We start from the raw sequence: 14,990 nt of genomic DNA, 5'->3' as shown, positions 1-14,990 counted from the left end.
CCATGATCAAGTGCGGTTTATTCCAGGAATGCAAGGATTCTTCAATATACGCAAATCAATCAATGTGATAAACCATATTAACAAATTGAAGGAGAAAAACCATATGATCATCTCAATAGATGCAGAGAAAGCTTTTGAAAAAATTCAACACCCATTTATGGTAAAAACCCTGCAGAAAGTAGGCATAGAGGGGACTTTCCTCAACATAATAAAGGCCATATATGACAAACCCACAGCCAACATCATCCTCAATGGTGAAAAACTGAAAGCATTTCCACTAAGATCAGGAACAAGACAAGGTTGCCCACTCTCACTACTCTTATTCAACATAGTTTGGGAAGTTTTAGCCACAGCAATCAGAGAAGAAAAGGAAATAAAAGGAATCCAAATTGGAAAAGAAGAAGTAAAGTTGTCACTGTTTGCAGATGACATGATACTATACATAGAGAATCCTAAAGATGCTACCAGAAAACTACTAGAGCTAATCAATGAATTTGGTACAGTAGCAGGATACAAAATTAATGCACAGAAATCTCTTGCATTCCTATACACTAATGATGAAAAATCTGAAAGTGAAATCAAGAAAACACTCCCATTTACCACTGCAACAAAAAGAATAAAATATCTAGGAATAAACCTACCTAAGGAGACAAAAGACCTGTATGCAGAAAATTATAAAACACTGATGAAAGAAATTAAAGATGATACAAATAGATGGAGAGATACATCATGTCCTTGGATTGGAAGAATGAACATTGTGAAAATGACTCTACTACCCAAAGCAATCTACAGATTCAGTGCAATCCCTATCAAACTACCACTGGCATTTTTCACAGAACTAGAACAAAAAATTTCACAATTTGTATGGAAACACAAAAGACCCCGAATAGCCAAAGCAATCTTGAGAACAAAAAACGGAGCTGGAGGAATCAGGCTCCCTGACTTCGGACTATACTACAAAGCTACAATAATCAAGACAGTATGGTACTGGTACAAAAACAGAAACATAGATCAATGGAACAGGATAGAAAGCCCAGAGATAAACCCACGCACATATGGTCACCTTATCTTTGATAAAGGAGGAAGGAATGTACAGTGGAGAAAGGACAGCCTCTTCAATAAGTGGTGCTGGGAAAACTGGACAGGTACATGTAAAAGTATGAGATTAGATCACTCCCTAACACCATATACAAAAATAAGCTCAAAATGGATTAAAGACCTAAATGTAAGGCCAGAAACTATCAAACTCTTAGAGGAAAACATAGGCAGAACACTCTATGACATAAATCACAGCAAGATCCTTTTTGACCCGCCTCCTAGAGAAATGGAAATAAAACCAAAAATAAACAAATGGGACCTAATGAAACCTCAAAGCTTTTGCACAGCAAAGGAAACCATAAACAAGACCAAAAGACAACCCTGAGAGTGGGAGAAAATATTTGCAAATGAAGCAACTGACAAAGGATTAATTTCCAAAATTTACAAGCAGCTCATGCAGCTCAATAACAAAAAAACAAACAACCTAATCCAAAAATGGGCAGAAGACCTAAATAGACATTTCTCCAAAGAAGATATACAGACTGCCAACAAACACATGAAAGAATGCTCAACATCATTAATCATTAGAAAAATGCAAATCAAAACTACAATGAGATATCATCTCACACCAGTCAGAATGGCCATCATCAAAAAATCTAGAAACAATAAATGCTGGAGAGTGTGTGGAGAAAAGGGTACACTCCTGCACTGCTGGTGGGAATGTGAATTGGTACAGCCACTATGTAGAACAGTATGGAGGTTCCTTAAAAAACTACAAATACAACTATCATATGACCCAGCAATCCCACTCCTGGGCATATACCCTGAGAAAACCATAATTCAAAAAGAGTCATGTACCAAAATGTTCATTGCAGCTCTATTTACAATAGCCCGGAGATGGAAACAACCTAAGTGCCCATCATCGGATGAATGGATAAAGAAGATGTGGCACATATATACAATGGAATATTACTCAGCCATAAAAAGAAACGAAATTGAGCTATTTGTAATGAGGTGGATAGACCTAGAGTACATCATACAGAGTGAAGTAAGTCAGAAAGAGAAGGACAAATACCGTATGCTAACACATATATATAGAATTTAAGGAAAAAAATGTCATGAAGAACCTAGGGGTAAGACAGGAATAAAGACACAGACGTACTGGAGAACGGACTTGAGGATATGGGGAATAGGAAGCGTCAGCTGTGACAAAGCGAGAGAGAGGCATGGACATATATTCACTACCAAACATAAGGTAGATAGCTAGTGGGAAAACAGCCGCATAGCACAGGGATATCAGCTGGGTGCTTTGTGACCGCCTGGAGGGGTGGGATGGGGAGGGTGGGAGGGAGGGAGACGCAAGAGGGAAGAGATATGGGAACATATGTATATGTATAACTGATTCACTTTGTTATACAGCAGAAACTAACACACCATTGTAAAGCAATTATACCCCAATAAATGTTAAAAAAAAATAAAATAAAATAAATGCCTACTGATTGCTGTCAGGAAGAAATGAAAAATAAACTCATTACATTAAGCCCGTGTTTAAGGCAAATGTTTTATGTAGAGAAAAAATGTAAAAGGCTTTACCTGACATAGTGTATAAGCGCTGAAACCAGTTTTCTGTCTCAGTAAGCCAGCTGCTTTCCCTGTAGGTGCTGTAAGTAAAACTTCTATAGCCTTGCCCGGCTTCGGCTGACTCTGCTCGGTGAAGGTAATCCATTCTTCTGGTACATTCTGGTCTTGTTCAAAATCTTCACAAGCTTTTTTCACTTCTCTTTCTTCCAACAGCTCTATATGCTTAAAAAGCTGGCTAACAATTGTGGTCTTCCCACTACCACCTTTCCCACTGATGACTGTCACAGCATTGGAGCAAATCATGTCCAAAGCAGCCACCTGATCCTGATCCAGTTGGACTTCACTTATTTCTGCCTTAACTTCATTTTCACCATTATCCCAAATATGGTCACCGCTGTCCTGCGTGTCCCAAATATCCACAGGATCTTCTAATCTTGTTTCGTCAGGTTCACTTTTATTTAGCGTATCATCACTTTCTGAATTCTCAGGTCTTGTGGTGTGAATAGACGCAAGCACCTTTTTGACATCAACATGTAATCGCCATGGCGACCTTGTCATCAGGTCACAGATTGAAGAGGCAATGCCTCTTTCAGCCTGGTAAAGGTCATAAAGAAAGACACAGCCTTTCTCATACGTCACCACACCGATATCCTTCAAGAACTTCAGAGACTGCCAAGCATCATGAAAAGACATGCGGTCTGACAATTCAGAAGTTAAGTCAGCTTCTTCAACACACGTGTGCCCTTGCTCTCTACACATGCGCTTCAGTTCAGAATATATTACTAATGCATTCTTCTCCAAATCAGTCATCAACTGGAGAAGAGACCTGCACTGACAAAACGATGTCCAACTTGCCTCACATTGCAGAAGCTTCAACTGTCTGTAGGTTATCTTTAAGAAAAGTAAATTCAAGTTTGCTTTATAAAAATTATAAATATTTTTATAATTGACTATTAGATGACTATTATGAGAATTACAGTGAAAACTATGGTGTTTAATAATAATTTTTTAAGTTCCAGAAGACATGTGTTTCAACAAAATTTGGGGAAAAAAGAACTATGTACCTAATACATCACTAATTTTTTTTAATTAACTGTACTGTGATTAGAGATCTATATAATTTCATAATTAAAATTATGTTTTTTCAAAGCAATACACATACAGTTTTAAGAGTCAAATAACACTATGAGACTTATCACAAAAAATAGGAATCCTCTGACTTACCCTTTCCATGCCTTCTAAAGGCAACACCCTCAACATTTTCAGTTATTTCTTCCAGAATTTATCTCCACATTTCTATGTATTGTTTATTCCTTAATTTCTTAAAAAAAATTTAGGTAATTAGTTAACTCCTTACTATGGAAAGTCTTTCTTCATGCAAGTTTGCTCCCTTTGTACTGTCACTTTCACACATGCTTCTCTTCCTCCCATCTTTTTTTTTTTTTTTTTTTGCGGTACGCAGGCCTCTCACTGTTATGGCCTCTTCCGTTGCGGAGCACAGGCTCCAGACGCGCAGGCTCAGTGGCCATGGCTCATGGGCCCAGCCGCTCCACGGCATGTGGGATCTTCCCGGACTGGGGCACGAACCCGTGTCCCCTGCATCGGCAGGCGGACTCTCAACCACTGCGCCACCAGGGAAGCCCTCTTCCTCCCATCTTTGAGAAAGGTTAATAGTATACATTTTGAAAACTGATTTTTGTTAAATCAGTGTAAACAGGATTCACGGCTGAGTGACGTGATATGCTGTGATTACATTAACTTTGTGTTGAACTCTCGTGTATATTGTGAAGTTACTGACTGCCTCATTTTCTTGGCTTGTTTAGTTTTCCATGTGCCTATCAACAATTCTGCCCAAACGCCACTGAAAAGGTACAGAACTTCCTTCACCATGATCCACTAAGTAGGTCGTCTACCAGCTCCATTTTTTTTTTTCCATGGAGACATCACCCCTGGAGCCCTCCATACATTTTATGGGCTGAAATGTGTCCCCCCCAAAATTCGTATGTTGAAATCCTAACACCCAGTACACCAGAATGTGACCATATTTGGAGATAGGGTCTTTAAGGAGGTAATTAAGTTAAAATGAGATCACTGGGGTGGGCCCTAATCCAATATGACTGATGTCATAAGATTTTAGGACCCAGACAAGCACAGAGGGAAGACCATGTAAAGACACAGGAAGAAGACAGCCATCCATAAGCTAAGGAGAGAGGCCTCAGAAGAAACCAACCCTGCTGGCACCTTGACTTTGGATTTATAGCCTCCGGAACTGTGAGAAAATAAATGTCTGTGGTTTAAGGCACCCAGTCTATGCTGTTTGTTACAGCAGCCCTAGCAAATGAATACAAAACCTCAGTAAAAGTCTTTATTCTGGGTGGTGGTTTACATGCTGAAAAGGGGACTTGAGTCCCACTTGAGTCCCAGAAGGCTTATTGCTCTGCTTCTCTCTTTCCTACTGAATAAATATATATAATAATCTAATGTTCCAGAATCTCATTTTTCCAAGCATACTGAAATCATAGTCATTTTATAGAGTGAACAAATTCATTATTCCAGTATTTCTCAAAGGGGGGGCAGGATCTGTAAACATTCTTGGGGATCCCACCAATTATCTCAGAATTTTTAAATTGTATTTTCATTTGGAAAACCACCTATAACCAAGTACTGCCAAGATTTAAGTGCCACATTTGGTTTTCAACATCTTTGGAGCTTCACGGTGCCACTTTACTACTCCTGGTCTCTCATAAGAAAAACAGAAGTGCCAAAGAAATTGTAAATAACATTATTGTGCCAAAGAAAAAAAATCAAATGGCATCATCATTACCATATGAATAATGAAGGTCTTCGAAAGTTCAAATAGGAAAGTGAGGAACTGCGTAGCAGAGCAGAATAGACTTGCCAAACACACAAGAACTGGTCTTCGATGAGCTCTATATTCAAGGTGCTATGGCAATTCAGTTACAAAAAATGTCATGTGAAATTAAATTATGTAACTGAAGTATTGATAATTTGAATGTCATTTATTTTGTTATTTTGTTTTCCTTTGTAAATTTATTGCATAAGAGCTACAGGTAGAAGAAGTTTATATTTAGTTGCAACACTGCAAGGAAAATAAATCCACACTGAAGTCATACAAATTTCTTTCCCTTGAAAGAGATACAAAAAACTGTCAAGCTTGAGACATCCTCCCTTGTATAAGATTACAAAATGCTAAGCAAATATCTTTCTTACTTTACGAAATCCGAGCTTCCATGGCTGTGTACCTAAAATCTCTTCTATCTCTTCCAACACCTCTGTAGAATCTGAGCTTATGAGCCGTTTAAAGTGTCGGGGCAGAAGAACTGGAAGGAATTCCATTATTTTTGGGAACTGCAAAGCTCTCATCACAGTTATAAATGGAACTACAGGATATCAGAAGAGAACAAATAAAAACATACAAATGAGCTCATAGAACAACTGATTTGATGGACTTTCTCATTTAGCACAACCAGTTTAAGAAATCCAAATCAAAGACAGAGTAATAAATTTACTGTGACCAGCAAGAAAAGTGATTGTATTATAACACTTGCTTTTGTATCAAGATGGTTTTCATTGTGTTTAACACCAAAATTTATGTTCTTCAACTGCTTAGATAGCTACTTCTTAGCCTTTTGTTTCCTTCTGCTTGCAGAAGAATCAGAATAAAATTTCTGACTCAATAATATATAAATTTAAAGGTAAGCATTAAAAATCATTTACATATTAATCTTTATAGTCATTCTTCTTACTGTAATCATGATGCTTTCATCATTGAAATCATTCAATGATGTACTGCCAAATTTATTTGATAAAATTAAGAAATGAAATATTCCATATATGTGAATGTCCAGGTAACAAACCATATTTAGAAGTTATTTTAAACTATTTTGAACTGAAATCTTTCCAAAATGGATTGCTCATATTCTTGCCTTTCTTCTCTCCCTTCTGAAACAGAATAATTGATAACTGAACTTCTTCTTAATGACTCAAGGTAATCCTAGGACACAAAAGTTAGAGAGAGACCTAGAATCACACTTTGGAGCAGGAAAGGAACTAAAAGGTGTTTAAAGATCATCTCACCCAATCTCTTCACATTACAGATGAGGAACCTGCAATGTCAATGACATACTCCAAAAGCAATACAAACACATTTCATCAAACCGATTTAAAAAAAGAATACTATACCAAGATATCAATACTGTACTGGTAATATTTTAAACACACCAGTCATCCAGTATCTCAGTTACACTAAAACTCAATGATAAAATCACTTACTTGTGTTTTCCAGAGAACGCAGTATCTCGTAATCTGGTGGTGACTCTTCTTGTGTTTTCTGTGTAGATTGTTTTTGAGTATTCCTTCCAATGTTCTTTTGGTAAGTTCTTAATTTTTCCCTAAGATTTTCAAAGTTGAGGTCTTTATAACTTGATTCAGCATTTACCCATGCTAAAAATTTACTTCTGTTTTCACTGGAGACATTACAGTCTTTAAGAAAGAGGGAACAGATGTGTAACTGATTTGGTGCTGACATATCTGATTGTAAAAAGTAAGAAGGAAATCCTTGAACTTGATAGCTCCTTGATCCTACCGGCTTCACCTGTACCTTCACTCGCCACCAAGCACCCATTAACGGAAAACGTCCAAACACTTCACATTGCTGGTGAGTATTTTCATCAAAAATTGAAACTTTAAAAAAACAAAAAGTTAATTTAGGATAAATTTAAAATCTCTTCCCAATGTTTTGTCAAATCCACTACTCTCTTTAATCCCTGGACAGTACCCTCTACAGATGTCTATTACAGTGTCTATATTCCACTTAGCTGTTTATCTGTCTCCCTCTACTACACTGCAAGCTCTCTAGAACATGACAATGTTTCATCTGTTTTTGTATTCCAGGAGGGAGGCATGGTACATGGCAAAAGTTTGTTGTTCCTCTTCTAAAAGCAGTCCTCTCTCTGCTACTCTGATCTCAGTCAATACTGACCTTCAAGCAGTTTCTAAAAAATGTCATGGTCCCTCCTACCCAGGGCCTTTGCAAAAGCTGTTCCACTTGCCTTAAATAATTTCTTCCTTACTGTTTACCCCATTTACTACAGACCTCAGCTTAATTGTCGCTTCCTCAGGAAAGCCCTGAATCTCATGAATATAACCTCTCATAGCACTTCTTACTATTCCTTCTAAGCACTGAGTGATATTATAGTTACTTCTGTGATTATTTATAGAATGTTTAATTCATTAGAGGGTGAGCTCCATTAAGACAGCAACCTCATCATCTAATCTCTCCAAGGTAGCCCAACAAAACAAACACATTGCTTGGAAGATGGTAGCCAATCACTAACACTTTCAGGATAAATGACTAAACCCTCCACAAATACTTAAAAGTTTCTGTGGAAACCTGTATTGGCCACTCACCTGTGACTATTTAAATTTAAATTAATTAAAATTTAAAATTCAACTCAGGTGCACTAGCTGCATTTCAAGGTCTCAATAGCCACATGTGGGTAACAGCTGTTGTACTGGACAGAGCAAATACAGAGCAATGCCATCACCAGAAAAATTCTACAGTACAGCAGTGGTCTGAACATTCAAACATTCTCAAACATCAGTCACCAGGTACACATAATAGGTATAATTCTTAGGACAGGAAACTATACAAGGTAAACACAGATCACAAGGTTATTAACACAAGGTTAATGAATCAACAGTGCCTTGGGGTGTTTCTTATGTGCGTGTGTGTCTAAGTAGGTGAAAAGTAACCACATACTCGACTCCAGGAAAGACAGGAAAATAGTTAAAAGCCCTGATTCGGGGTGTGAATACTGGCTGGAGACCCATTGTTTCCTCGACTAAGAAACTACCTGAAAAAGTTGTCATCAGTAAACGAGATACACGTGGAGCCCAAGCTTAACACACAGTATTTGCTCAAGTCTCTGCTATTCTTGTGGTTGTTGCTGTTTTTATTTTATCCTAAACAGGACGAAACAGCTAGGCCATCCCAAAGGAAGTCTATTAGCAGCGATGGGGCGCCTTACTTGGGACGAGGCCATAATGGGAAACAGTTCATTAATCCTCCAAACCCATTCCCAGGGGCGAGTTGCTTCCTCACCACGGAGTCGACCAGGGAGGCTGCTCGCTTTTACACCCCCACTGCAGAGCTCCTCGGCATCGACAAACACCGTGTCTTCCTCCTCCTCCGCATCCTCCCTCAGATAATCATCTTCCTCCTCCACCAGGTCCTTGGAGGGGAGCAAAGGTCCCTGTAGCTCGCGCAAGGGCTGACTCAGAGAAGCCATACTCCACTCTCCCCAGCTCAACCCAAATTCCGGGAAACCCGGGCTACGTAACGCCCAAGAACATCCAATCAGCTCCGCGACTGTAGGACCGTCAGCTTCCAGGGGGTTGGGCAAAATGTATGAAGTGGGTTAATTGTATGGTGACGGATCGCAACTAGACTGTAGTGGTGATCACGCTCTAGTATATACAGATGTTGAACTATAATGCTGTACATATGTTTTTTGTGTTTTTTTTTTTTTTTTTTTTTTGCGGTACGCGGGCCTCTTACTGCTGCGGCCTCTCCCGTTGCGGAGCACAGGGTCCGGACGCGCAGGCCTAGCGGCCATGGCTCACGGGTCCAGCCGCTCCGCGGCATGTGGGATCCTCCCGCACCGCGACACGAACCCGTGTCCCCTGCATCGGCAGGCGGACTCTCAACCACTGCGCCACCAGGGAAGCCCAATGCTGTACATCTGAAACTTATTTTCTAAAAAAACACCATCAGCTTTCGCAAACGCTCCCACTCGCCAGGCTGCAAGCTTGCGCGGAGGGGCGGAGGGGCGGAGCGGCGGCGAAGCTCCGCCCCAAGCTCCCAGCGGAGGACCGGGATTGGGTGGGGAGGGTCGAGGCTCAGCGGGGGCGGGCAAGGGGCGGAGCGGATGCGGGGGCGGGGTGATCTCTCCCGCTTCCGCCCTGCGGCCAGACTTGAGGCTTCGCCAGGTGCCCGGAAGAAACCAGGTGATTGGGCAGCGGCATACGGGCACTTGCAGAGCAGCTAACCCACTGCGACTCCTGCATAGAGAGAAACGCGAGGGAACGGCAATCTAGTGACCCCAGAGAACCTGGAAAAGCAAGCCCTTCCCCGATGCCTCCAAAACGAAAACCCAGGTGCCCTTCGGCCAGCACCCAAAGCGCAGAACCGCGAATCTGCAATCGGGAGACCCGCCTAGTCGTGACTCCTTTGGGCCTCTGTTTTCGTCAGGTGTTGAATTTATATGACCAAAGGCACTTTACTCAAGGTACAGATCTCTAGGCCCCATTCAATACCCATTGTATCGGGATCTAGGGCAGAGACCCAGGCTTCTTTTCAACCCACGTCCCAAGTTGTAGATTTTGATGCTCAGCCAGGTTTGGAAAGCACTACATTAGATGACTTTCAAAGTCCTCTTTATCATTTCCTCTGTGAGTACACCCAGGCCTCCCAAACTTCTTTAAGCTGGGCTGCTGCCTGCTCGCAGTGGGGCAAAAAAGTCTAGTTACAGCCCGGGGTATAGACAGGAGTGAGGGAAAGCAAGTAGAAGAGAACAGTGGTTTAAAAGTTATTCTGGAGCCATGGTTCCCATACTTGATGGGGATAGTGTTTGAAAGTCATGGTACTTCTTGAGGAACACCATAAAATATATTACATTACTATCTTGATACTATTTATTATGAAATTAATCAATAATAAAATAACTAAGCATACACTGTTTGCTAAATCCAAAAGCATCTTATTCTAATATAAATAACAGCCACCACCAAAGTTTTTTTGTTTGTTTAATTTATGGGACCATAGACCTGAAACTAACACAGCTTTGTAAATCAATTATACTTCAATAAAAAATAAAGTTCTTTTGTTCTTTTTTAAAAAACTTACGGGGGAAATTACTAAAATTGATTTTTTTTCCTTTGGGTACAAATGTTTACTGTTGTTGCTTTTAGAAACACCCTCTGTTGCATCAGTGTTTCCAAGGATCGTCTATATGAGGTGGAACGCCTTCCTTAACACTCAGGATGGCTGCTGTTTCCACCACAACATGGAATCTGATCTGACAAATGTCTCACCACTGGTCTCTTTGTTACTAAATGCAGTGGATACCTTTCTGCCTTTGTCTTGCCTCACCTCTCAACAGTATTTGACACAGATAACTATTTTCTTCTTGTAACACTCTGCTTCCTAGGCTTTTGTGACTTGTCTTCTTAGGTTTTCCTCCAACCTCTCTGGCCATTTATAGTTTCTTTGGGTTCTTCTACTGGCCTCTTAAGTCCTTGTGTTCCCCAGGGTTCCATCCTAAGCAACTTCTCACTCTGTAATCCTTCCCTCAATCATCTTTCACCTACTCTGTCACCTACATGCTAATGACCCCAATCTAATCTCCAAACCTGTGCAAACAACTGCCTATTAGATGCCAGGACTGGATGCCCCTTGGCTCCCTCTGACTCAATGCATCCAAACTGAAAGCTCTGCTGCCCAAATGTGGTCCACTTATGCGTTTATACATAAGATAACCTTGTTACCAACAGGATGATTTAGGCACAAGACTCCAGATGTTAAGCTTCTGTTTATATAACTCAGTTGCATTCTACTAGGTAGTGTAGGTTAGGATTCAGGATGGTGAGGACTTTGCTTCTTTACCTGTTGATTCCTCATTTTTTAAAACGTTAACAATTCTAGGTTCCTGGATACCATCTTTACAGTACACAGTAAGCAACAATACTCAAACCTGGCTGTGCATCAGAATCACTTGGGATGTTTCTAAAAATATGATTCTTGAAGCTACATTTCCACAAACGTAAGACAACATAGGCATAAGGTTATTCACTGTATAACTTTTGTAGTAGCAAAGGACTGCATACAGTAGTAATGTGTACCAGTAAGAGACCTATTGAATAAACTATTGTACATCCACACCATGGAGTATTCTTCAGCAATTTTATAAAAGAAAGAATGAGGAATACCTTTTTGAACTTCCAGGATATTATGTTAAGTAAGAAAAAAGACATAAAACAATGAAAATAGTTTTATGTGTTTGCATATGCTTCTTTCTGCAAAAACAAAACAAGCAAACAAACACAGGGAACATAAACCAGAATTTTATGAAAATAGTTACCTACAGATAGAGTGGAAACAGGATAATGGAGAAAAAGATGGGAACAAGATCTCGGAGTAACTTTTTATAATGGTTTTGACTTCTGAACCGTGAAAATGTTTCACATATTCAAAAATAAACAAAATCAAAACCTAAAATTGAACACAAACAGAAATAAAGGAAACTATCTATCAAATGGATAACATAACCTCTCAGGCAAAAAAATTACTTCAAGTTACTTTTGAATACTTTGAATAAATATTTTAAGTTACTCTATATACCCTTAGTAGGTTATATTCTGAGGACAAAAGATCTACAAAATAATCTTAAAATTTACCACACACTGGGCTTCCCTGGTGGCGCAGTGGTCGAGAGTTCGCCTGCCGATGCAGGGGACACCGGTTCGTGCCCCGGTCCGGGAGGATCCCACGTGCCGCGGAGCGGCTGGGCCCGTGAGCCATGGCCCCTGAGCCTGCGCGTCCGGAGCCTGTGCTCCACAACGGAAGAGGCCACAGCAGTGAGAGGCCCGCGTACCGCTAAAAAAAAAAAAAAAAAATTTACCACACACTATCGTTAATGTTAATTGTAATATTGTTATTGTAATTTGAATACAATGTGTATCGTAGGATAAAGCAAACAAGTAAATGTCTTTGAGTTTTATCAAAGGAAGGTTTTTAATGTACATGAAGAGAAATACAAACATAGAATAAAAGAAGTTAAGAAAAACTCCTATAGCATTATACCTGAGCTGGAAATATCAATATGAGCTTGTGATTTCTTAAAATATATATCCTAGCTCTGTCTACTGAAAGGGCCTGAAAGTAACGTCACCCCAGTAACTCTGATCACATCTACCACCTTCATCTTGGTTTTGGAATACCATTTCTTATTAAAAGAAATGGAGGCTTCTTAAGAAATGGCTGGGGCTTCCCTGGTGGCGTAGTCGTTAAGAATCCGCCTGCCAATGCAGGAGACGTGGGTTCAAGCCCTGGTCCGGGAAGTTCCCACATGCCGCGGAGCAACGAAGCCCGTGCACCACAACTACTGAGCCTGCGCCCTAGAGCCCACGAGCCACAACTACCGAAGCCCCAGTGCCACAACTACCGAAGCCCGCGTGCCTAGAGCCCGTGCTCCGCAACAAGAAAAGCCACCACAATGAGAACCCCGTGCACCACAACAAAGAGTAGCCCCTGCTTGCCGCAACTAGAGGAAGCCCGCGCCCAGCAACTAAGACCCAACGCAGCCAAAAATAAATAAATTAATTAATTTTTTAAAAAAAGAAGGGCTGATTCCACCTCTGGGACAGGAAAGTACAAGGTGGCCCTAGGATTTCCTGTACCAGAAGGCAAGGAAGCACTCAAAAGCTAATAGGGTTATGATAAAAAGGATTCAGGAGCCAGCTTGAAGGACATCCCACTAGCCAAATTTAGAGATGTTTGAGTAACAAAAAGAAGAATGACTGCACTTTATTTTAACACACTGAGCAAATGAAAACTGATGTGTCCATTGTGATACTCAGTAAAAAAATTTTTTTAAGGAAAAGAAGAAAAGAATGTCAGTTAAGGAATTTAACTGACATTAAATAAGAGTATGGAGAGTAGTATAGAGGTTCCTTAAAAAACTGAAAATGGAGTTACCATATGAGCCAGCAATCCCACTCCTGGGCATATATTCGGAAAACACAAAAACTCTAATTCGAAAGGATACATGCACCCCAATGTTCGTAGCAGCACTACTTACAATAGCCAAGACGTGGAAGCAAACTAAATGTCCATCAACAGGTGAATGGATAATGAAGATGTGGCACATATATACAATGGAATATTACTCAGCCATAAAAAGAATGGAATAATGTCATTTGCAGCAACATGGATGGACCTAGATATTATCATTCTAAGTGAAATAAGTCATATAGAGAAAGACAAATATCATATATCACTTATATATGGAATCTTAAAAAAATGATACAAATGAACTTATTTACAAAACAGAAATAGACTCACAGATACAGAAAACAAACTCATGGTTACCAAAGGGGAAAGGGGAGGGGGAGGAATAAACTAAGAGTTTGGGATTAACATATACACACTACTATATATAAAATAGATAAACAACAAGGACCTAGTGTATGGCACAGGGAACTATATTCAATATCTTGTAATAACCTATAATGGAAAAGACTTTGGAAAAGAATATGTATATAACTGAATCTCTTTGCTGTACACCAAAAACTAACACAACATTGTAAATCAAGTATACGTCAATAAAAAGTTGTTTTGAAAAAGTAAAAAATAAATAAAAGAAATTTAAGAAGAAATTCTAAAATACAAAACACCATTTTGCAATCCCCAGTATAATAACCAATTCAAGCGAGGATCACCAAAGGATACTAAAACCACTAAGTGAAAAGTCACTGGGAAGCTGATAGTCCCATGGCTATAAGAAATTATAAATTGTGAAGGGGAAAGTGGACCTTTACAGTGGAGACACTTGTCAGTCTCCTCTTAATCAAGTTATCAAACTTAGTGCCGTTAATAATGGGACAAACTGATGCGTGTCTCATGCTGTGATACACTATGATTACATAAGATCAGCTATGAAGTATTCTTGCCAAAAATATTTAACCTGATTTTAATCAAGGTTCTAGACAAGCACTGTCCAATGGAAATATAATGTGAAGCACATACGCAATGTAAAAGTTTCTGGTAGCCACATGAAAAAAGAAACAGGTGATATTAATTTTAATGATGCATTTTATTGAATCCAACATATCCAAAATATTATTTCAACATGATAATCAATATAAAATCATTAATGAAATATTTCACACTCTTTATTCTAAATCTTTGAAATCTGATGTGTATTTTACCCTTATAGCACACCTCAGTTTGAACGAGCCACATTTCATGTGCTCCATAGCCAATGTGGCTGGTGACTATAATATTGGATAGCACAGTTCTAGACCTACTTTTCAATTTGCCCAAAATCCAAGGAACTGAGGTACAAAGTGAATAATACCATGTGGAAACAAAAAGATCTAGAATAAAGGTCAGAAAGTAAATACTTTAGGGTTTTCAGGCCACAAATGGTCTCCATCACATAATTCCTCTCCCCCCACCCTTTTTCCTTCACCTTTTCCTTCTTCTTTTTTTTTTTAATTTTCTTCTAAAACCCTCTTAAAATGTAAAAACTATTCTTAGCTCTAGGGCTGTTCAACAACAGGCCATAATA

General features: G+C 39.5%; 1 protein-coding gene across 3 annotated transcripts in view; it reads right to left on the bottom strand.

Moving 5' to 3' along the window:
- HELB (DNA helicase B) overlaps nucleotides 1–14,990 on the bottom strand; it is a 63,640-nt gene that overhangs the window by 33,028 nt on the left and 15,622 nt on the right. The window contains exons 1-4 of one of the 3 annotated variants that reach the window (XM_029206437.1): nucleotides 8,744–8,939; nucleotides 6,913–7,323; nucleotides 5,851–6,020; nucleotides 2,632–3,510 (exon numbers count right to left, since the gene is read on the bottom strand). In XM_029206437.1, the coding sequence (XP_029062270.1) occupies nucleotides 2,632–3,510; nucleotides 5,851–6,020; nucleotides 6,913–7,323; nucleotides 8,744–8,930 (1,647 nt within the window). In that variant the 5' untranslated portion in view covers nucleotides 8,931–8,939. Of the gene's footprint in view, nucleotides 1–2,631; nucleotides 3,511–5,850; nucleotides 6,021–6,912; nucleotides 7,324–8,669; nucleotides 8,940–14,990 lie in introns of those variants that run through there. The other 2 variants (XM_029206439.1, XM_029206438.1) reach the window with 2 other exon arrangements.

This window comes from Monodon monoceros, unplaced genomic scaffold (assembly GCF_005190385.1).
Source record: "Monodon monoceros isolate NGI ecotype Baffin Bay Population unplaced genomic scaffold, NGI_Narwhal_1 Super_Scaffold_6, whole genome shotgun sequence".
In the NCBI taxonomy this organism is placed as follows: Eukaryota; Metazoa; Chordata; class Mammalia; order Artiodactyla; family Monodontidae; genus Monodon; species Monodon monoceros.
Note: the sequence above shows the minus strand (reverse complement) of the source record. Positions and strands in the feature narration are given on the sequence as shown.